The sequence below is a fragment of the Dendropsophus ebraccatus genome, chromosome 13 (assembly GCF_027789765.1).
Source record: "Dendropsophus ebraccatus isolate aDenEbr1 chromosome 13, aDenEbr1.pat, whole genome shotgun sequence".
Lineage (NCBI taxonomy): Eukaryota > Metazoa > Chordata > Amphibia > Anura > Hylidae > Dendropsophus > Dendropsophus ebraccatus.
In genome coordinates, this window is record NC_091466.1 from 22,354,257 (window position 1) to 22,377,352 (window position 23,096).

The window sequence follows — 23,096 nt, forward strand, 5'->3', positions numbered from 1 at the left end:
AGTGTCAAACTTTATTCAATGTAGTGTGGTGTAATGTAGTGTTTTTTACGTGTTTTTTTTACAGTAAGTATAAAAAAAACCTACGCCAACAAAGGAGTTGCTGATAAATGCCGCACTTATGTGCGGCACTTATAAGCAGACCGTGGCAGTAGGATAGAGAAAAAAAACACCCTACGCCAAAAAGGAGGAGTTGCTGATTAGCAGCGCACTTTCGTGCGATGCTGATCAACACTCAGCGGCGATAGGGTGCGGAAAATAGAAAAAAAAAAATTTGGGAAAAAAAAAATTTTTTTTTCTATATTCTGAATATCCCTGTAGCTGCTGATAAGTGTATTACACATATCAGCCGCTAGGGGGCAGCAGAGCGCAAAATCCGGAAAATGACGAGGCTGGAGCCGAAAATAGCCGAAAGAAGACGACGAGGACCGCCGGAAAGACCTGAAGACCGAACGGAATGACGGAGGACGCCGCGAACCCGGAAGCCGCCGATCAGGAGCCCGGGACAGGTGAGTAATGTACAAATACCTGCTCTTGACCCCTCCGCTACCTAGCTGAGGGGTCCAGGGCAGGTATTTACTATATTGTGGGACTCTGATCGCCGTGCCACCGGCCCGATCGCCGTGAACGGCCGGCCGGCCGTTCACGGCGATCGGGCCGGTGGCACGGCGATCAACATTACTTTTTACAGTAATGGCGGTCGGTGCCGTCCTCGGACAGCACCGACCGCCATTTTTTTCCGGGTCATCGGGTCACCGATGACCCGGAAAGGTTCCGATCAGCGCTATTGGCTGATCTGAATTGATCAGCCTATAGCAGCGATCGTAAGCACGGGGGGTGTTAACCACCCCCCGTGCCGAGAAGCTATGATGGCCTGCTATGATTTATAGCAGGCCATCTTCCCCGACCGCTGTGTGTGAACACGCAGCGATCGGGGAAACATCGGGCGTAAATTTACGCCCTGATGCGCTAAGTACCAGGGCGCCAGGGCGTAAGTTTACGCCCGATGTCGTTAAGGGGTTAATAAAAAATAGAGAGCACCTTAACCAGCCATGTAGGTGGAAAAATAAAAGCGCTATGGTTCTTAGAAGGCAGGGAGGAACATTGCATTAATTTGACCCGGACTTTTGTGCATCAAAGGGCTCTGTCTTGAAGGGGTTAACCTCTTAACGACGCATGACGGGTATACCCGTCATGCGGCCATTAAGGGTAAACAGAGAGGGCTCTGGGCGCGAGCCCTCTCTGCAGCGCGCGGTCCCCGGTTGCTATGTGCAGCCAGGGACCGCGTGTATTAGCCGGCGCGGCCGATCGCCGCGGCCGGCTAATTAACCATTCAAATGCCGCTGTCAAAGCTGACAGCTGCATTTGAACAGTGAATGTGGCCCCTCTCCCTGGTGTCTAGTGGGGGATCTCCCCCCCGCGATGCGATCGCGGCGGGGAGATCCATTGTACTGAGCCGGCCGGGGCTCAGCATCGCTCCGACGCTGTTCACGGCTCGGCAATCTATTTAGATGGTCTGCAGCAGACCATTATAATAGAGCACCGATCTGATGGATCATTGCTCTATTATATACACAGGATTGATCTCAATGGGTAATTGATGATTACAGGATGTGTTCAAGTCTTTCTGTCACAAAGTGTATCTGGCAGTGTTTGCCTATGCCTGACACCCAATAATCATTTAAAGGCACAGTCTTTCATTGGATTTTAATTGCAAGTTATAACTTAACTAACAGAAAGGTAATCTTAAGACTTTAGGTATTTTTTAGGTATCTTTAGGTGCACAAACTAGACATTTTACATTATATCTTATGATTTTTAGAAGCAAACTGTTTTTTAACATTAAAACTAGGATTAATTAACAAAATATAGCATTTGGGGAAGAAAATAGAACACAACAACCCTCCAGCTGATGATAAAATAGCAAATATTTCTACAGCCACCACATCTTTTCCTTTTGTACTCATGTAAGATGGAATAAAAGTGATCCAGACACTACAAAATATCAACATGCTAAAAGTTATGTTACGCGCTTCATTGAAACTGTCCGGAAGTTTCCGAGCACTGAAAGCGACAGTATAACAACAAATGGCCAATAGCCCAATATATGATATTGCTATATAGAAAGCAAGTGTGGATCCCTCATTACATTTCAAAATAAGTTTCTTCTTTACGCTGCTTGTATCATAGTCAACAAATGGTGGAGCCCATATTATCCAGGCTAGACAAATGAGAAATTCTCCTAATGTACAAACAATAATAAGACCAAAGGAAAATGTGGAATTCATAAAGAATCTCCAATTATCATGTGGTTTTGTGGAGTTAAAAGCTGCAATGACGATTAAAGTCTTTCCTAAAATGGAGGAAATTGCAACGCTGAATATTACTAAAAAGACCATTTGTCTAAGATGGCAAGTTATATCTGTTGGACGTCCAATGAATAGCAAAGAACAGAGGAAAGACAGCTTAAGAGATACCAGGAGGATGTAACTCAAGTTACAATTATTGGCCTTCACGATTGGTGTATCTCTGTAATTCAGAAAAACATAAAATACAGCTATCGTGGTCACCATTAAGGTTACTGATAGGCTGGCCATTGTGGCACCAAGATAGTCTTCATAGGAGAGGAAGTCAAGTTGTCGCTTGATGCACTTATCTCTGGTAGGGTTGGAGTAATGATCTGGATGGCATTGTATACATGTATCACTATCTGGAGTATAACAAGAACATATAAAAATATTAATATTAAGGTATCAAAAGATTTCCACCTATGAAATGAGTAAAATAAAAACAATAAAAACTAAAATCTCTGTTAAACCAAAAGAAGTTCTTAAAAGCAATCCATTAAACACAATCATTTCTAAGAAATTAAAATGAATCTGTCACCCTTTATAGGGATGGTCCGAACCTGCCGAGGTTTAGGTTCGTACGAACCTGAACTCTCGGCAATGATTCCCATTGTCTTCCACCTCCGTGGAGAGGGTGGATACAGCCGGAGTACTGGGATACAGCCTATGGCTATGGCTGTATCCCAGTTTTCCAGGCGTTCCTCCGGCTGTATCCACCCGCTGCACAGATCGGGCAGACAGCGGGAATCATTCCTGAGAGTTCAGGTTCGTAAGAACCCCAACCTCGGCAGGTTCGGAGCATCCCTAACCATTAACTGCCCACCAAGCTGGCGGCACCACTCAGAACATATCTTTGTCCGTGTTTTTAACCCCTTAAAAATACGCCTTTTTTGGAGCTTTGAATAGTGTGACAGCTTAAACCTGTTATTCCCTTGGGTCTAGCACCATTACATCTCTTAATCATCAAGGTACGCTTGACGTATAGCACAGAGAGGCATGTCAGTGCTCGGGCTCAAGGAACCATAGGCTCTGCTGCGTTCACACTATTCACATTAAAAATATCTGTTCTACAAGATGTGTTGTTGTTGTTATTAGAGGTTTACCGAGGGGTTCCTACAAGTCAATGCCATTTGCTGTCCCAATAACATGGCAGGAACAGAAGGATCATGTGACCAACTGTTACTTCTGTCTACTTCCTGGTTCCTCTTCTAAGACTAACGGCCACATTACATGGCCCGATCTACAGGAGGAAGCAAGCGCCAACCTGTCAGAAACTCCTTATTCCCTTACTTATATTTTGCAATAAATCTTGATAAATTATCTTGTAAGTTTATATCTTTATGTAATTTTATATCACCTTGTAGCCTCATTTTTACAGTGTTCTTATCTTCTGTCTTCCCCTTTTGGTTCCCAAGGTACAAGAGTTTTACTATTCGGTAAACTTTTGGTACTTTTATCTGAATAGTTAGATTGACAGGGACTTTTTTTAATTGAAAAATTGGGTATGACTATTAGGCTCAAAAGATGAAAGTGAAAAAAATAAACTTGCTGTGGCAGCAGGGGTTGCTTGAGTTTTATTTTTACACACACACACACATACATCAAATTTGTGACTTGGTTTAAGAGCATTGCTTTGATTTAAGAGATCCCTGTACTGAGTGGGATGGTGAGTGGGGAAGGAGTAAGGTCTGCATAGCGGGGTTTACAGGCTGGGGCTTGCATCAAGGGACAGGACTGTGGAGGTAATGTCTTCATAGCTGTAACCTCTCTCTCCCCAGACAGAGAGTGCTGCATGTATGTGCTCACATCTGCCTGGCTCATTCCTTCATGCTCCCTGCAGTCTCTGTCAGTCCTTGTGTTTCCTATCCTCTCCATAACTGTACAGTAACTTATAATATTGCATATTCTGCTGTATCTGAATGTTTGTTTTATTTGTTTTACATGTTATTCTGAATAATAAATAATTTTTTTTGGGGTGTGGAACCAGATTTAGGCATTTCTATGATTTCTATGAGTTATAATACTGTCTATGGTGCCATAAAAAAATTATTGCAATGATAAGAGGAACTCCTGGTCCTCCACCTAAGCAAATACAGAGGTGTCTGTGATCGTAATGCACAACTTTCATTTAAATGTCACTTTTCAGAAATTAATAAGTAGCAAGCGAGTTTAAGAAATTCTGTAATAGGTTTTATTAAACAAAAGAGTTTCCTTCTATACTCAAACTGTTTTCTTACTACCCCACTCACTTCAGAAGAAGCCAGATTTCTGTGTCCATTATGCTTATGGGGAGGGGTCGAGGGGGATGAGTGAGCACAGAGAGGAGAGAGCAGGGCTGTAAAAAAAAACAGCATCCAGCAATCTTCTCTCACCAAGCTCCCAAATAAGCATTGACCTTTCTAACTCCAGAGTTTTCTGTGCCCAGACTGTATAGCTGCTTGTCTCCTTTCCTGCTCACTTATTCGACTCGGCTCCTCCCCCTTTCATAGGTTATAATGGACTCAGCAAATCTGTCCTTACTCCTCTTTAATGAAGATGGTTTTGCCTGCTAATGAGCGAGCGTGTGTGTGTGTGTGTGTGTCAGAGGGTGGGGGGGGGGGGCTACAGCTTTTTGAGGACAGAAAAAGCCTTTTTTGCCTAATAAAACATATTACAGGGTTTCTTAATGTGTTTACTATTGATCTCTCCAATACAAATTTAGATGGCAGAAAAACTTTACCATAAACTGATTTTTACCAACCTGATTTGTTTGATATGTGTCCATCAGAACAAAGGATGCAATCAAAACAACATGGCTTCCTTCCACTCTTCAGAGCTTTTCTATAGCCAACAGGACAAGGTTTACTACACACTGAGGTTGGAATCTTTAAAATAAATACATAATTTTATTAATTAAAACTTTTCTGTTGGATCTCAAACATGAAGATACAAAAAAAAAAAAAATATTGTGATCAGTTCGTGTTCCTGTTCGCTGAACCTTCACAAACAAGTAACGAACATACAGTAGAAGTGTACGTTTCTGTCTACGCACATGTATACAGATTATCAGGTGCAAATTGTAAATTATGCATTTGCGCACGCATTTGTGTACACATTTCATTTGCGGCATGGAGAGAAAGGAGCTGTTGCACATCACACCTATGGCTGACACTAATGCCACTCGGCTATATTTAAAAAAAACAATGCCAGGATGTTGGTGTATAATTTGATCAAACCATATTGCCCCATGTACCACGTGCCGGTCTCCTGGTTCAAATTGATCCGTACACTAACTCCACACTGTGTCGGTCAGCAACCGCCAACCCCGCAAAGCGTGCATAAACAGGGAAGGGAGGCCATGGAATGGCCCTGCAATCCCAATGTCACAGGACCAAACCCAAAGTGCCCCCCCCAAACCCAGCAGGCACCACAGGTGGAGAAAGCTGCCACCAAACAACACAAGTGTGTATATGGTCTTGTACTCACCATTACTGCTGTAGATAGAATGGGAAAGATAGGAGGTATTGACATGTTGTATTTTATTTTTCTCCCTTTTCTGAGCAGTTGGCACTCCTCTTTGTAAGACCAATTTGACACAAATTAGCAGGATACACCTGTGCTCACATGTCAAATACCTCCTATCTTTCCAATTCTACCTGCAGCAGTAATGGTGAGTACAAGACCACATTCACACTTGTGTTGTTTGGCGGCAGCTTTCTCCGCCGGTGGTGCTTGCTGGGTTTGGGGGGCACTTTAGGTTTGGTTCTGTGACATTGGGGTTGCGGGAGCTGATGAAGGCAATATGCCGAAACGCGTCCTCCTGTACTGTGTGATGCTTTGCACATAATAAATAAGCATATATTTGAATTGGTGAAGTGCCGGGACTTTCTTCTACATTACGTCTGGGACGCCATCCCACCACGAGCACCACCACCGCAGCAGTGCCGTCCCCACTACTACTGCAGGGCCATTCCATGGCCTCCCTTCCCTGTTTGTGCACACTTTGCGGGGTTGATGGTCACTGACCGACCCAGTGTAAAGTTAGTGTAGGGACCCATGTGAGACAGGAGACCGGCACGTGGTACACGGGGCAATATGGTTTAATCAAATTATATACCAACATCCTGGCGTTGGTTTTTAGATGTAGCCGAGGGGCATTAGTGTCAGCCATAGGTGTGAGGTGCAACAGCTCCTTTCTCTCCATGTCACATTTTATTTGCATTTATTTGTGTACGCAGCTGCATACAGATTGCATACACTTTGGTCTAGGGTTACGCATATGCATACAGATGATTAATTACGTGGTTGCATGCGTTGATTAATTACGTGGTTGCATGGGTTTGCAAGTTCAAATATGTTCGAAAATGATCATTATAACCATTCCAATCATCAAACAAATTGTTTGTGATCGTCGAACATGAACAATCAGTGTCATGTTTGTACAAACATACAAATATTTATGAACATGTTCGCTCATCACTACTCAATATCTGGTTTATGTATGTAGTTGGTTTTTATCCTGTTGTTGTGTTGAAGTTTTTAATTGTATTATCTTCCTGCTAAGGGCCTTTGTGCTTTTTTTTACTATGTTATGTAATTATCATTTGTAATAACCTTAATAAAGAAATATACAAAAGATGTACATATATTACCTGATTAAATAATGGACTCCAGGAAATTAGATTTTCATTTATACAAAATGGAGGTTTAGAAGTAGCCAAGTAGGTGCCCACAAGTCTTTCCCTCACTGTATCATTAGCATAAATCACTGCATTTACAATGTCAAATTTTCCAGGGACATCACCTTTATCATCAAAGGATAAATTTTCTCCAGATTTTAACTGTAAGAACGATTTCCTCAAAAAATATTTTAACTGTTAGAATAAAAATAATTTATAATAAAATAAAATGCTTGTTCTATGTTTAAATAATGTGCATATTAACTCATTGTACCACTCAGGCCGAGAGGTTGGGGGGAGGGGGAAGCAGTGGGGTAACACAGAGGGCGCATGGCTTCTGCATCGTCCGCATTTACATAGAAACATAGAAGATTGACGGCAGAAAAAGACCACTGGGTCCATCTAGTCGGCCCTTTTAGTATTTTCTTCCTTATTATCTTAGGATAGATATATGTATATACCAGGCGTGTTTAAATTCTGTTATTGTAGATTTACCAACCACCTCTGTTGGAAGTTTGTTCCAGGTATCTACTACTCTTTCAGTAAAATAATATTTTCTCACATTGCTTCTGATCTTTCCCCCAACTAACCTCTCACTGTGTCCTCTTGTTCTTGAGCTTAGTTTTTTTTATTAAAAACACTCCGCCCTTGAACCTTATTTAGTCCCTTAACATACTTAAAGGTTTCAATCATGTCCCCCCTTTCCCTTCTTTCCTCCAGACTATACAGTCTATTAAGTCTTTCCTGATATGGTTTATGCCTCACACCCTCCACCATTTTTGTAGCCCGTCTTTGGACCCATTCTATTTTATCAATGTCCTTTTTTAGGTGAGGTCTCCAGAACTGGACACAGTATTCCAGATGTGGCCTCATCAGAGCTCTATACAGCTGGATCACAATCTCCCGCTTCCTACTGGTTATACCTCTAGCTATACGGCCCAGCATACGATTTGCTTTCCCCACCACCTGGTTGCACTGGTGACTCATTTTAAGGCTGTCAGAAATCACTACCCCTAAATCCTTCTCTTCTGAAGTCTTTTCCAACACAGTACTGCCGATGTGATACTCGGATAGAGGATTCCTCCTCCCCAAGTGCATTATTTTACATTTGGAAACGTTGAACTTCAATTTCCACTGTTTGGACCACTTATCTAGCAAAGCTAAATCATTTTCCATATTACTGACACCTCCAGGAATATCAACCCTATTGCACATTTTTGTGTCATCAGCAAACAGATGAACTTTACCTTCTCCTATGTCACTTACAAACATATTAAAAAGAAAAGGACCCAGAACAGACCCTTGTGGCACACCACTTGTAACCAGTCTCTGCTCAGAATATACACCATTAACAACAACCCTCTGATATCTATCCTTCAGCCAACCACAAATCCACTGAACTATCCAGGGATTAAGTCCAATTTTCTTAAACTTCTCTATCAGCTCTTTATGGGGAACTGTATCAAAAGCTTTGCTGAAGTCCAGATAGGCGATATCCACAGCACGGCACGGCATATCTTCCAGCACTTTTGTGGCATCATCAAAGAAATCAATGAGATTAGTCTGACATGATCGGCCCTCAGTAAAGCCATGCTGGTTTAGATCCATCAAATTGTTGATTCTTAGGTGATCCATTATCTTCTTTTTTAGAAGAGTTTCCATCATTTTCACTACTACAGATGTTCAGCTCACTGGCCTGTAGTTACTGGGCTCTTCTCTTCTCCCCTTCTTGTGGATTGATATAACATTGGCTGTTCTCCAATCATCGGGGACATCTCATGTTAGCCGGGATTGGTTATACAGATCTGTCAGGGGGGCAACAATCACAGATCCAAGTTCTTTAAGAACCCTGGGATGGACGCCATCTGGACCTATCACCTTATTCAGCTTTAAACGGGCAAGTTCCTTTGCAACTTCAGCCTCTGAAAATACTGGAGCTGAACCCATATAGCTGGAGGCAATGCTGTGTCCAACCATCCTGTGATTGTGAAGGCCTCCTTCTGAAAACACTGAGCAGAAGTAACTATTTAAATAGTCAGCGACCGCCTTATCTCCATCAATAAACGTATTCTCCCCATTACTTTAAAAAAAAAAAAATTGGGTAAAATTTATGCCAGCTCCAGTGCAGCAAGCCAATGCTGCTGTTTACAACATTGGCTTGCTGTGAATTGCTTACTGACACATGGTTTCCTGGAGAAAAAGCAGAAAGTTGTGGTGAACATTGTGCTAGTTCTTGGTGCATCCTGCTCCAAAATATTCTGTTTTTGCTCAGGAAATTTTGTGGCATTAAGCACAGACAAAGGATTTCAGGTTTTTTTTTATTCTAATAGTTATTAAACTTGTGTGTGTTTGTGTATTTTTTTTCTTTTATGTGGTTTTTTAGTGGACACCGTATGGTAAATGGTGTCCATTATCAAACTGAGGCTTAGGAATATCCATAAAGCTGCTAACACTAAACCACCCTTATTATCTTAGCACCCCCTTACCACAGGGGTACTGGGAAGTGCATTCTATCAACAATGGTGGTCTGTACTTGGGGTGGCAACAGACTGGCACTATTAGGCTGTGGAGGGCCAATATAAGCAGCTCTAAGCACCCTGGTCTTGTCAGGCTGTTACTACTTAGTTTGTATTTGGCTGGTTAGGAAAAATAGTGGGAACTACACTACCTTGCTATTTTCCATATTAAGTCAGATACAAACTAAGCTGTAACAACCTGAGAACACCAAGGTGCGAAAATTATTGTATGATTAAAGCCAACCTTTAAACATCCCAGGAAAATACGGCCACCAGGAATACTGGGGGAAAAAAAGGGGGGGGGGCAGCATTAGCCATTTTATTGGCTAATGCCAAGCCCCAGCTTAGAAAGGGATGCTGTACACCAGATGGTATCCTCTAGTTAACCACATGTAAGTAAGGGAAAAAAAACACACACTTAAGTTTAAGAAATTTTGTTGGAAAAAAATAGCTTTCTCCTGTATTAAGAAAACAATTTAGTGAGAAAAATGTATTTTTTTCTTGAAGTAGCCAGATCTTTCTGTAGAAAGACGGAAAAAAAAAACATACAAAACTTTCCTGCATAGTCTGTGCTTCATACTCTGGGCATAAGCAGAAGGTTTTGGCATGCTGTACAGTAGTTAGGACAGAAATGTACTGAATAAAGCATCCCTATTTTACTGTTCCTATTAGCGTTTCCACTGCCCCCTACAATAACAGCATACAGTAGATACCTGTGGAAACTACACAAGGAAGTATGGTATAGCATTACATTAAAATTTCCAGATGAATAAGGCAGAATACACTGAGCTTTAATATTCCTTATGGTGTGAATAAATAATCAGTTTTACTCCGATTCATAAAGTAACATAAAAATACTTACCTTATACCTTGTACTTTGAGGCCAGTCATTTAAGTGTAAAGCATTTCTTGATAACTCTATTTTGTTTAATACGTTCGCGATGGCATAAACAGCCATGTAAGTAGTGTACGTCAAACGGAAGGTTGTTATCTCATCCTTCGATAAAAGTTTATCAAACACTGTTTCATAGCACATTTCCTCATTGTCTAGGTTGCACAATTGTTTTACTTGATCCTTAAATGTGTTAATAAAATGATTATTTGTATTATTTACCAATAAAGAATGACTAAAGAAATCTATAAATCCAGGAATGTTTCCACTGTGTATTGATACAAATAACGACCCATTGAATGGATGCAGAAAATGGTTAAACTCATAGTTACCAATGATATTCTTACTAACTGCGGATACCCAGACTTTGCTTGACAAAAAGCTAGAGGAGTGCCTCATAAGTGTTATAAAAGGAACTATACTACAGTACAATACAATAACAGTGACAGAAGGATTTTGAATTGCTTGACTAATTTGAAATACACTGAGATAATTGTTTCTCAAACTCTGGGTGGTTAAAATATTGAAGGCTATACAAATGCCGTTCTTGTTAAATTCATGCTGCAGGTATTCATTTGACTTATAATTTCTATCTTCTGCTGTTATGACACCAACCCAGGTCCAGCCAAAGTGGATCAGAAGTTGGATGACAGCACTTATTTGAGAATACTCACTTGGAACTGTCCGAAAGATAGAAGCAAAATTGCCACAGTTGGTTAAGTAGGGGTTAAGCGATCCATAACTGATCTGGAAAGAAATTTTATATCATAAATTTTATAAAAAAGAATAAAAAAAAGGAAAAACAACACATAAAATGACATTGATACAGTATAGCAGAGCTATTACACCAGTATTCTGCATCACAGTCTAAAAACATATTACATGTCTGGTTTACCCATTCCTCCTATATTTGTAAACATTTAAAGTGGTCTATACTCTCGTGAGTTACAAACATTACTCAAAGCTTAAACTTATTTTACTAATGAAGAGAAAAGGTGATATTAAACAAAAGTGAGCTTACCTTGTGGTGGACTGTTCATATTTCATCTAATGCATATGCATTGTATAGTATACATATGCATATTAGAATGGGCATTAGAATAATGTGCCTGTCAATTATTTCCGGGTGCTGTTCAATGATCAGCGTCCGGAAACATCAGCTGTTCACACAATGCAATGTGCAGAGGCGGCTGTACATTGCTTTGAGGTGAATGGCTAATTGATTTGCGGGCACACCCAACGGTGCTCGCAAATCAATTGTGAAGAAAGAACATTTCTACAGCCGATACAGAGGTATCGGCTGCAGTATCGGGCTGAGTGCATCCCGGTGGCTGGCTGTTTGAAAGCATCCGTTGCATAGCTGTTAAACAATGTGTGAACACAGGCTAACAAAGGGATGCTGCAGAGGGAATGTTTACTTTATAGGGAATTAGAGATAGAATTGGCCTACCTGGGGGTATCCAATCACCTGAACAATATCCGATATCATCTTAGTGGTTGATGTTAACAAGTGTCCAATTACAGCCACTAACTTCTGCCTGTTTGTACATATATAGTTAGGTGTTGGTTTTTCATCCTCTGACAATATAGACAGAAGGCTCTTCAATCCAATAACTTCACTGGTACAAGAATCATAAATATGATATCCAAGAGTAGTATTGGGTAAAAGTTCTGTACTGTTATTAATCTCCTCTATGGCATAGATGAAAACCAACAAATGCCTCAGATATCGTAGTGATGGTCTATAGGATATCAAATAGTGTTTTAAAACAATGTGAACCCATTCCAAACAAAATATATTTTAACAGAGCCAAATAATATAATATAATGATAATATTTATGATTACGTACTTTGATAGGAAGACCTAATAAAGTTATATTTGTAGTATATATGAGTAGTACAATTTTATTCATGAATACAAGTGCAATATTGTTGCAGATCACATTGTGAGTGTCCAAATGCTATGTCGTATAAATAATTAAATAAAAATGAACAGCGCTCCATAGTGTAGAAATCAGGCAGAAGGGCATCAGGAAAAAGCGATTCTTACCTGATGGTGTTGTGCAAATACAAGGCACAACACTCGACCACAGCAGGTATATGAACCGCAGCCACTCCCAGGCAACCACACCGGGATAGTAACAGCAACAAAATCCTCCACTCCACAACTGGGTCCATCGGGCGCAGGTCCAGGTAAAAGAGCAAGGCAAAATAAAGTACAATTTTTTTTTTTAAAAGACACTTGGTCAGACACTTGAGAAAGGGATCGGTGAGATCCTGAACCGCGTTGTGTCAATTTTTAATACATTTTTTGTACTTTATTTTGCCTTGCTTTTTTACCTGGACCTGCGCTCGTTGGACCCAGTTTTGGAGTAGAGGATTCTGTTGCAAATGCTTTGCCGAGCACAGTTGACAGAACATGATGTGACACAATACTTCCCAAGTGCTACTTTATTCTAGTGAATGGTTAAAGGGGTAGTCAGGGAGCATAAATGTCCTGAAGCTTTCTACTCCCTGGTGCTCATTTCTTTAGATTCCATATTGTGGAAGTAAGCCTGCCAAAACGTGGGTGTGGTTGAGGGGAGGAGGGTAGAGTTGCAATGTATAGCAGGGGGGTTAAGATCAAAACAAGGCCCACACACAATAGCGGCACAGTGTCTCTGATATTGCAAAGACACTGTGCCGCTATCAGCCCGCTCTTGATGATCACAAATATGTGCTGCTTCCCGCACCTTAAAAGGAGGGTTAATGTTTTTTATTTGCATAGCGCACACAGATTCCGCAGCGCTTCACCTATCTGTATGTTTTTGGGTGTGGAAGGAAACTGGAGTACCTGGAGGAAACCCACGCAAACACGGAGAGAACATACAAACTCTTTGCAGATGTTGCCCTTGGTGGAATTTGTACCCAGGACTCCAGTGCTGCAACACCACAGTGCTAACCACTGAGCCACCTGCTGCTGGGTAAAAAGTTTCAATGCTGGCAAGCAGAAGGCTTTAGTATTCTTTTAGGATAACTCTTTTAGGATAAGAGAAGTCAGATCCAATCAAACAGACTTAGCTGAGCTCCATTCCACCTACATCTATGGTGAGACAACTAGAATATAGTCACATGTGTTAAACAGCAGAATTGTTGAAAATATGTTGGCAAATATACCTGAATGGGAATTGTAAAAATCATTGTGTTTGCCATCAAAACACCACCTTCATGACGAATACAACTGACTACACACTGACTACGATACAGATACAATTTTATTTTTTTTTTTGTATCAAACATGGTTTGGTATTTAAATTTCCAAGCTATTAAATTCAAAAGCACAAGGTAAATGGCATAAAAAACAACAAAAAAAAGCAATTTTTTTTGTTTGTTTGTTAATGTTTACCCAACTTATAACACAAAAATGTGTGGTTTAGTCTATGCTAACATGAACCCCGATGTCGCTCTATAGATAAAAAATTTAAAAAGTTGTGGCTTTTTTTTAAGGGCAGTTTTTAATGTTTTATTAAATAGTAACACATGAAGAAAACTATTGTAATCTAACACACCTGAGGAATGCAGATAACAATAGAGGAACAGATATCAATTTTATTGCACAACGAACAATTTGTAAAGTTGTATTTCCCTTACCTTTTATATGTTTCATAGTATATACATAGTGATGGGTAAAATGTTTTTAAACAGACGGAAGAGGACAGAAGATGGGTGTTAATGGATTAACAGATACTATTCAAATTAGCTTCTCTGATTTACTTAGATAACAGGGCACTGCAGAGGCTGTAGAAGGTAAACAAAATATTTAACAAAGAATTTGGGAGAAAGGCTATGTTCACACAATGTCTAAAATAGAGAAAAGGCGGCGTATTTTGATATTTAAAATAACGTCTGTTTTTGCCGTGATTTAACTGACTGGAATGGCAATGCATTGAAGTCAATGGAGAGATGGACGTTCAATGCACACAATGTATTGATTGGCGGACCTTTTTACTGGGGACTTCAAAATGATGAACATGATCATTATTTTCAGACATCTTTTGCAAACATCAGACTTTTTTTTATTAGTTGTTCGCACACAGTTTTTCTTTTTCCACCTTTCTTTCTCCATTTTTACAATTTAATTCAATGGACTTTTCAATTAAGACACACCCAAAGTCCAATTAGTAATCCCAAACTAGAATAATGTACAAACAGCCGTCATTGTACTAAGGGAAGGCTAGACAGTTGGATGACGTCCATTATTTTAGACTCACAATAACGGACATCGTTTTAAACGGAGCTCAAAAGTAGTTGTGTGAACATAGCCAAACTTTTTTTGTACCAAAATAATAATAAAAAAAAAACAGTTTTACTGTATTTTGCCATAACATATTTTTGATGTTGTTTGAAGCCAAATGACATTGTGGGACAGATATGTATCCTTTATTACATGTATTAATAATACAAATTTATATATATATTCAAAGTGCTTAATATACGAAATGTATTTTTCTCTATTATTGATGAGATTTAGCTGGAATCATCAGTGTGCTGTTTCATCTACTACATGTAGAAAATAATCATAGAAACCTCCTCTATCTACATACCTACTGTGCTAACCTCTATGTGGCAGAAGGGTATTTGGGTCCCTTTAGAACACCATAGTCTATTTGCAAATGCAATCTCTGTGGTCATATGGTTATACAAACAGTGGCCTCTGTTATATAAAATGCATATTCACAATTTTTATTTTTGTAAAAGTACTTACACAATGCAAACTGGTCCAGAAGGCAAACAATTAAATGAATGTGTGTATTCTTCATTAAATGTTAATACTTGCAGTATGCCACCAATCAGAAGATCTCCCTCCCTAGAGTAGTTTTTGGGCCATTCTTCCGGAAAATGTTTTAGGATACAACTGTGAAGTTTCTTTTCATTATTATTTTGATTAGTCAGAGTATAAGCCAAAAAAACACAAAAATTCCTGAATGCCATGCACCACAACCAGCTAAAAATTAAATACTGGAGCTTCATCTTCTACTGTATATCCAATTGCTCACGTTCTGAGATCAATGAAAAACAGCAGCATTCATTGGATGACAACTGAGATGAGCTGTTCTTTATAAATCCTTGTTGTTTACTGGAAGTCTCACCCAAAGGGCAGTCTGAACATTATTGTAATTTCTAATGTTCGGAAATATGTAACACTTACAACACTAAAAAAAAAAGAAAAAAGAAAAAAAAAGATGGTAATCCCAGAAGCATGTAAGCAAATGTGATGATAGTATTTCTCTTTTATAAAAAAAAGAATACAAACCATTTTATATAGCTACATATCGATGTTAGAGATGCTTAAAGAAAACTTTTGGTTTTGTTTAGAGATGAGCAAACTTTTCAAAAGTTCAGTCTGGCAGGTTCACCGAACTTTGGCGTAAGACTCAGGTTCGTCTAAACCGGAACTTAAACAAACTGCAATAAAGCAGTTAAACCATTACAGTTAAACCATTCTCTTAAAAAAAAAGTGCTTTTTAATGTCACATTTCTTTCTATAGGCTAAGCAAGCTTCAAAACCAGTGCCAAAAAAGCCGACCAATAGAAATCTGCTGCTTCATCTCCTTATGTTTCTACCCCTAGATAGCTGTGTATCCATCCTTGTGTTTCCTCCTCTGCATGAAACTGCAGTAGAGGAAAACATGGCAGCAGTGTGGTGCAGGTGTTCATAAGCAAGGTGGTGCCCAGAGTCTACAAGTGTTTATAGGGTATCGTGGGGATAATGAGGAGCCCTGGCATCCAAAAGTGCTTTAAGGTTGTCTGATTAGGATGAGAAGTCCCTGTATCCATGAGTGCTTATGGGCTAGCCTGGAAAAGATGAGGAGTATATGCATCCTTGGCAAGAGGATCCCTTCCCACGACTGCCCAGCTAAAGGGAGGCTATGGAGTCCAGCTAGGGTATGCAGTTGGTACCAGTAGATCCACCACCATCATACTGAAAGGCAATGAGGAGTCAGTACACAACTGTAAGTGACGTTTCACACAACCAAAGTGCAGCAGTCCCAAAGAGGCCTTCATGTGATACGCATGCAGCAGCCTTATTGAAGCCAACATGCAATAAGCCTGCAGCTGTCCCACTGAGGCTATCATGTGATGAGCGTGTGTGGTGTTCCACCACGAGTGTTGCTATTGGTTACACCCTTTGAAAAAGCCTGTACTTATTGTGTGGTGATGAAGGTAGTGATAACGTTTCGCCACTAGATGTCGCTATTGTAGATGTTTGTATTCAGATGCTGCACGGCTGAAGTATGTAAAGGGTTATTGTTTGTTTGTATGCCACATGGATCTGTGAACCTATGGGAATCTGTTCTTTCTTTCTCCTATAATATCTCTCTTTACTTCTTCTAATGCACTCTTCACCCACTCACAGTGCACTTTAGATACGCTGAGAAAGGAAGTCACGTGGGAGACAGGAAGAGTAGGTCAGTCTTAGTCAGAGCCCCGTATGGGTAGGATGCAAGACACTGCTAACAGTTTTCTTCTCAGGAACGCTACACAAAACTATGCAGTGTTATACCCTCAAGAGAGGACAAGTCAGAGACAACCTTAACCCACGCCGTGGACTAGAAAGTCACAGAGCAGTACAGAATCCACAGACAGCAAAAAGCTAGGAACTGATCCGGATAGAACAAAGTTGCTAAGACCTATGAACTTTAACTCGCAGCGAGGTTGTCATCAGGGAAACCTCAGCATTTAGCTCCAGGTAACAAGGTCTGGGGCCTTGTAGAACGGTTTAGCTGACACTGGTGGGCATTAGGTGGTGTGAAGACCCAAAGGTCAATACACGGGCACAAGTATTCTTCTTCTTTTTTTAAGCATTCTTCTACCTCATCCTTCTACCTCATGGGACTCTCACAACAACCTCCTCTTTGCTACTCTGCTTCTTTGTGTCTCTTAACACACTACTCATTCAGCATGACCGTATTCTCTGCTACATTCCTATCAGAGATCTGGTTGCTGTGTTGTCAAGTATTTTACTACGAGTACTATCAAGTGTCTTATTGAGTGCTTTATCAAGGGAACTATCAAGTCAAAGTAAAACTGTATAAATTGCTGCACACAAGTACAATTCAAGTAAAAACGAGACTATTTGTGTTGAAGAGAATCTGTGATTCTTTACCCCACACCGACACAGTATACACTGCAACCTTGGGACATTTCCCCTTTCTGTGCGTGGCAGTTCCGATAGTCCGGGAGGGTCACTATACCACTCTGGCCATCCGTGACTACACTAACCCAAGGGACCCTGTAGCAGCCTGGCAGGACACTGACCACAGGGGTCAAGGTACAACCGGCCTAATAAAATAAAAGCAGGCATCACAAAGTTACATCTTAAGGTCCGGCTGTATCTTGGCCAACCACCACTGGAGTGGAGTCAAACTTCACCATCTAGCAAATAACCGGGAAATCCACAACATCACCGGGGGCTCACACCACACGTGCAGCAGTCCCACTGAGGCTATCATGTGATGAGCGTGCAGCAGTCCTACTAAGCCAGTTATGCTTGCCTGAGCCTCCTTCAAGAATCCTTAGTAGACGGCCCTCATGTAGGCTAGGAAAAGGAAAGTCACCTTTTACTTCACCACTGTCCTTTTGGAGATGGTTTGGAGAGGAGATGGTGCAGGAATGGGACATCAGAAGACATCTGGAGCACCCAGACACAGGTGAAGTGTGTCCTGACTAGAGGAAGGTAACAGTCCAGGAGTTTAATAAAGTTAAAGGGCATGGATTTCTGAGAGACCTTCTGCATACCCTGTTTGTTTTCAGAAGCTCTGGAAAAATAAGCTACCTCCCAAAGTTTGTGCATAACAAACCTTGGAACTCGGTGAGGAGATAGAAAACACCCCTATACAAGAGTCACGTGGATGGGGGGCTTCAGCAATCACCCGGCCAGGTGTATTGCCACCCGAGCCTTCTGCTGTCCCTACAGAGTTAAAGAATTTGGATGCACCTGCACCAATGTCAAGCCTTTGTTGACACACCTGAGGGCTTGAGCCTGACACCAGAATATAGAAGCCACCTCACAGAAGTTGCCAACTCCTCCTATAAGTCATGGAGTCCCTCAAGAGGCCAAAACCGCCTCACCTTCTCCCATAGTCGTAGTCCCCCCCCCCCCTTCCATCCACAGGTGCCAACTGTGTGTGCCATCAGGGGTGAGAGGATGCTCACTTGTCTTAGGGGAGATAAGCATCAGAGGCTTGCGAAGTTGGGATAATAAGAAAGCCTCTGTTACGCACCCTTTGAACAGTTATTGTTTCTGTTATGTATGTCCATTCGGGCAAAGTGTTTAAAGCAATTGTACCATCAGGTACATCACTTTGTTTTTTATATGAATAGACTGGCGCAGGGATGCCGGTGCCACAGTCTTTTTTTTTTTTTTAGAACCACGGCCCAGTTCCCTTGCGCAGCCAGGCACTGGCTTGGTCTGAAGCATGTCACAGGAAGGGGGGTTGTCACACTGGACTACAACAGGCCCGCCTCCAGTACTTCAGGCCTGGGAATAGATAGGCCCTATGCGTGGAAACAAGGCTGTGACAGCAAAACTGCCTATAGTTTTAATGAGAGTTTAGTTTCCTTGGGGTTTAATGTTTTTAAAACACGCTATTACTGTAATTGCTACTGCTATCCTACAAAAAAGAACTAATTCAAATGACATTATACAGATGTACAGTGGCAGAAGCCTTATGTTTAGGGTTAAATTAATTTACACCACTAGCAAAGCGAAGCAGTTTGCTAGGCTTGGCTGTCAACTTGTCAGCCTGCTGCCTTTTAACTCATATTTGTACCTCTGGATACAGCTGGGTAAGTGTGGTAGGAGAGAGTTCATGCAAGGGTGGCTGCTGAATAGGTGGTCCTTGAAATAGTGGTACGGAGTATAGAGTGTGGGCACGCTCCAGCCGGCAGCGTGCACAACCAACTTCTCCCAGAGAACTTTGTAACACCACAAACTGTACGCAGGCCGCAGGAGACAAAATTCCAACATCTTTCAGAAACTAATATATTTTTCTTTGTCAGGGTCTCTATACTCAATAGTGCCATTACCAGGACCTCATATTCAGCAGCCACCCTTGAATATTCTCCTATTACACTTAATTTGAGAAGACTTCCAGCCATCTACCATCACTAACGACTATATGCACACACTTCCCCCTGTGGACCGTCTCTGTTCACCCTGAGGGTTCTGACATTGCTCCAAGGTACCCAGGTTTTAATGACCACTGTTCTGATACGCTGAAGAGGGTAGGTGCAAATGATTAATGTCACAAATAGAAGGATTGGCAGGTTTGTGCCTAACTTGGGCTTAAGATCAGTAGTCTGCATTCGTGTATATTGACTGGGTGTATCTCACCGATCTGTAGTAGGCATAGTTCACATGCACTTCTCAATTTCCACTCTAACTTTTTTTTTTGCAAGTAGCGAGTAGCGCTGGAGTCTGTTTACTTGACAGGCTTGTCATTTAGTGCAGTTTTACCTGTGTTTCTCTATATGTCACTTACAGACCGATTTTTCTTTTTGTGCAGCACCACCGACATTAGGACAGTGGTGCAGCTTGGAATTAGTCTAATACTGGACGTTGTTTGAGCACTGATACTCTGTAGCTCTGATACCTGCAACGTCACATCCCTTGCTGAGTGACTGCCCAATCAGCCAATCAGTGACTGGGGTGGAGTGGGACCAGTGCAAACACCAATTTGTGCAAAGGGCAGGAAGTTCCCTTTGCTCCTTCTCCTACTCTGAAGATCTTTTTAAAGATTGGAAAGCAGAATCAAGACTCCAGGGGTTTGTAGGAGACAAAGCAGTCAGGAGAGCAAGGGAGAGGCAACCTATGATAAAAGTATGGGATTGAACCGCATGCCACTAGAAGAAGAGAGTTTAGGAGAGGAAAACTTTGTCCCAGTCTACAATGATAATGTTGCAGATCCCCCATAGAATCTCGGTCCCCAGATGTCATCATGACCAGGGGATGAGGATGTATTTGTTCCAACGAGCCAGTGTCAGGTTCCATCCACACCTTGTCGATCCAGCTAGTCACAGAACTGGTGTTCAGGAAGGCACCACACTATGTAATCAGTGGTGTGGCAGTTTTTCCATGTTAGTGGTGGCAAAGACATGATACTTTCTGCAGTATCTGTGAACATAAAGTGGGTCAGAGTTTGGTTAAAAACCAGGTACTACTTCTATGGGTCAGCACATGAAATCCCCCCTTCCCACTCCCTGGAAGAACTGGGCCCCCACGGTACCATTACCATTCAGCAGCCCCATTTCTACAAGTCAGGATTATGTAGCCTCGGTTGGAAGCAGTAAGTCCCTCACTTCTACCTCTGCCTCCTCCAATTAGACCAGTGGGAAAACATCGACACTGCTGAGACTTCATTAGAGTCCCACCACCATCAACCACCCTATGGAAAAGATAATATATGGACAACTGGCTAAGTTGATTGCCCTGTATTTCTAAATATAAAAATAAATACAGACAAAATAAAACATAACATATCTTAATTGAGCAAAATAATTAAAATTAACCCTTAGGGGACACAGCCAGTTTTCATTTTTGCGTTTTCGTTTTTCCCTCCTTGTGTATATAAGGCCATAGCGCCTGCATTTTTCCACCTAGAGACCCAAATGAGCCCTTATTTTTTGCACAACTAATTGTACTTTGCTATGGCAGATGTAATTTTTGCCTAAAATGTGCCGGGAAACCAGAAAAAAATTATATGTGTGGTGAAATTGAAAAAAAAAAATGTTTTTTTTTTTTTTATTTGGGGGGGTGGGGGGGGGTTGTTTTTACTCTGTTCACCCTGGGGTAAAACTGACTCGTTATATATGTTCCTTAAGTTGTTACTATTACAACGATATGTAACATGTATAACTTTTATTTGATTTGATGGCTTGTAAAAAATTAAAACCTTTTAAAGAAAATATATGTTCCTTAAAATCGCTCCATTCCCAGGCTTATAGCGCTTTTATCCTTTGGTCTATGGGTCTGTGTGAGGTGTCATTTTTTGCGCCATGATGTGATCTTTCTATCGGTACCTTGATTACGCATATATGACTTTTTGATCGCTTTTTATTACAATTATTCTGGATTTGATGCGACCAAAAATGCGCAATTTTGCACTTTGGGATTTTTTTGTGCTGACGCCGTTTACCGTGTGAGATCAGGAATGTGATTAATTAATAGTTCGGGCGATTACGCATGCGGCGATAGCAAACATGTTTGTTTATTAATATATTTATTTATTTTTATTTATAAAATGGGGAAAGGGGGAGTGATTCAGACTTTTATTAGGGGAGGGGATTTTGTGTTATTAAAAATAAATTTTTCTTTTACTTTACACTTATACTAGAAGCCCCCCTGGGGGACTTCTAGTATATGCACTCTGATCTCTCATAGAGATCCATGCAGTATAGTTATACAGCATGAATCCATGAGATCGGTGTTCTATTGCTTTTAGCTGCTGCAGCCAAAAGCAATAGAATGCCGAGCTGGGATCAGCGCCCGGGATGGATGCGGGGATCGCCCCCCCTGCAATCGCGCCGCAGGGGGGCGATCCCCCCACTAGACCACCAGGGATGGATATGAGCAAGTATTTAGAAGCAGCTGTCAACTTTGACAGCTGCTTCTAAGTACTTAATTAGCGGGCATGGCGATCGGACCGTGCCCGCTAATAGCCGCGATCCTGGGCTACATGTGGCACCCGGGATCGCGGCAGTTCAGAGGGGGGTCGCCGCGCGACCCCCCTCTGAACTCCCATAGCAGCACGAGGACGTTCAGTAACGTCCTGGTGCAGCTATGGGTTAACAAAATATAATGAACCACACCATAAGATATGGGTAAAACTGGTCCACACTCATTCCTCTCCACTAACAACCCAATTTTTTTTTTAATCTACAATATATTACTCAACATTTTTAACTACTGCTAACCATAAAATAATAATGAACTATTTACACTACTAGAGATGACCACAGCAAATCTGGCAAATCAACATTCACTGTCAGTTCACTTCTTTTTGTGAAGCGAATTCTGCATGATTTTGACCTAAAGGTCGAAGAGCATCAGTGATGCTTATGCCATCTCTCTATTCCTGATGTAGGTCTCCCAGGGTCAAAGAGAGTAAGAGTATTACTCTTGCCACCTCTGGTGTCTGTCCTAGGCGCCTCAGGGTTGGTGCTGCCTCTGCTACCTCCCAGTGTCTGTTGTAGGCCCCTCAGGGTCAAGGAGAGTCAGGATGCTGCCACTACCACCTCTTGGTGTCTGTCCTAGGCACATCAGGGTCAAGGAGAGTCAGAGTTCTGCCTCTGCCACTTCCAACTGTCTGTTCTAGAGCCTTCTAGAACTAAAACATTGCCCCTGATGAAGCTGCAGTTGTCCTGGAAGAAAGTCTGATTGTATCGAGCTGATTAACCAACGTCTATCGCTGTCCTATGGCTAAGGATCAATACAAAACAGAAAAGGTCATGAATACACATGGACCTGGTTTAAGTCAGACTTTCTTTTTCACTTGGTTCAGCTAGAATTATTTAATGAAGTAAAATTTGCTGCGTAGTGTGGGTATCATCTCTACTACATGGTTGGGTTGGCTCAGCTCTGCTACATAGTGCGGGTATAGGCTCTGCTACATGCCTGTCTCAGCTCTGCAGAAAAGAAAAAAA

At 41.3% G+C, this 23,096-nt stretch overlaps 1 protein-coding gene across 1 annotated transcript; it reads right to left on the reverse strand.

Moving 5' to 3' along the window:
- Positions 1-1,799: 1,799 nt before the first annotated feature.
- Positions 1,800-22,713, reverse strand: LOC138770488 (vomeronasal type-2 receptor 26-like). Its single transcript, XM_069949594.1, has 8 exons — positions 22,628-22,713; positions 20,687-20,839; positions 15,542-15,604; positions 11,862-12,153; positions 10,382-11,158; positions 6,977-7,198; positions 5,086-5,209; positions 1,800-2,707 (listed from the first exon to the last, which is right to left on the reverse strand). Exons 1-8 carry the CDS (start codon positions 22,711-22,713, stop codon positions 1,800-1,802), a joined length of 2,625 nt encoding a protein of 874 aa, XP_069805695.1.
- Between the last annotated feature and the right edge of the window lie 383 nt (positions 22,714-23,096).

Bases quoted from the DNA above. Each gene is read 5' to 3' on its own strand.
- LOC138770488 (XM_069949594.1), bottom strand. From the start codon at position 22,713: ATGTGCCTAGGACAGACACCAAGAGGTGGTAGTGGCAGCATCCTGACT. The intron at 15,605-20,686 runs GTAATGGTACCG...TTTTTTTTTTAG, and splicing joins AGAAATGGGGCTGCTGAATG to TGTTGTAAGTGTTACATATT. The intron at 7,199-10,381 runs GTAAGTATTTTT...TTATTCTAACAG, and splicing joins CTCAAAGTACAAGGTATAAG to TTAAAATATTTTTTGAGGAA.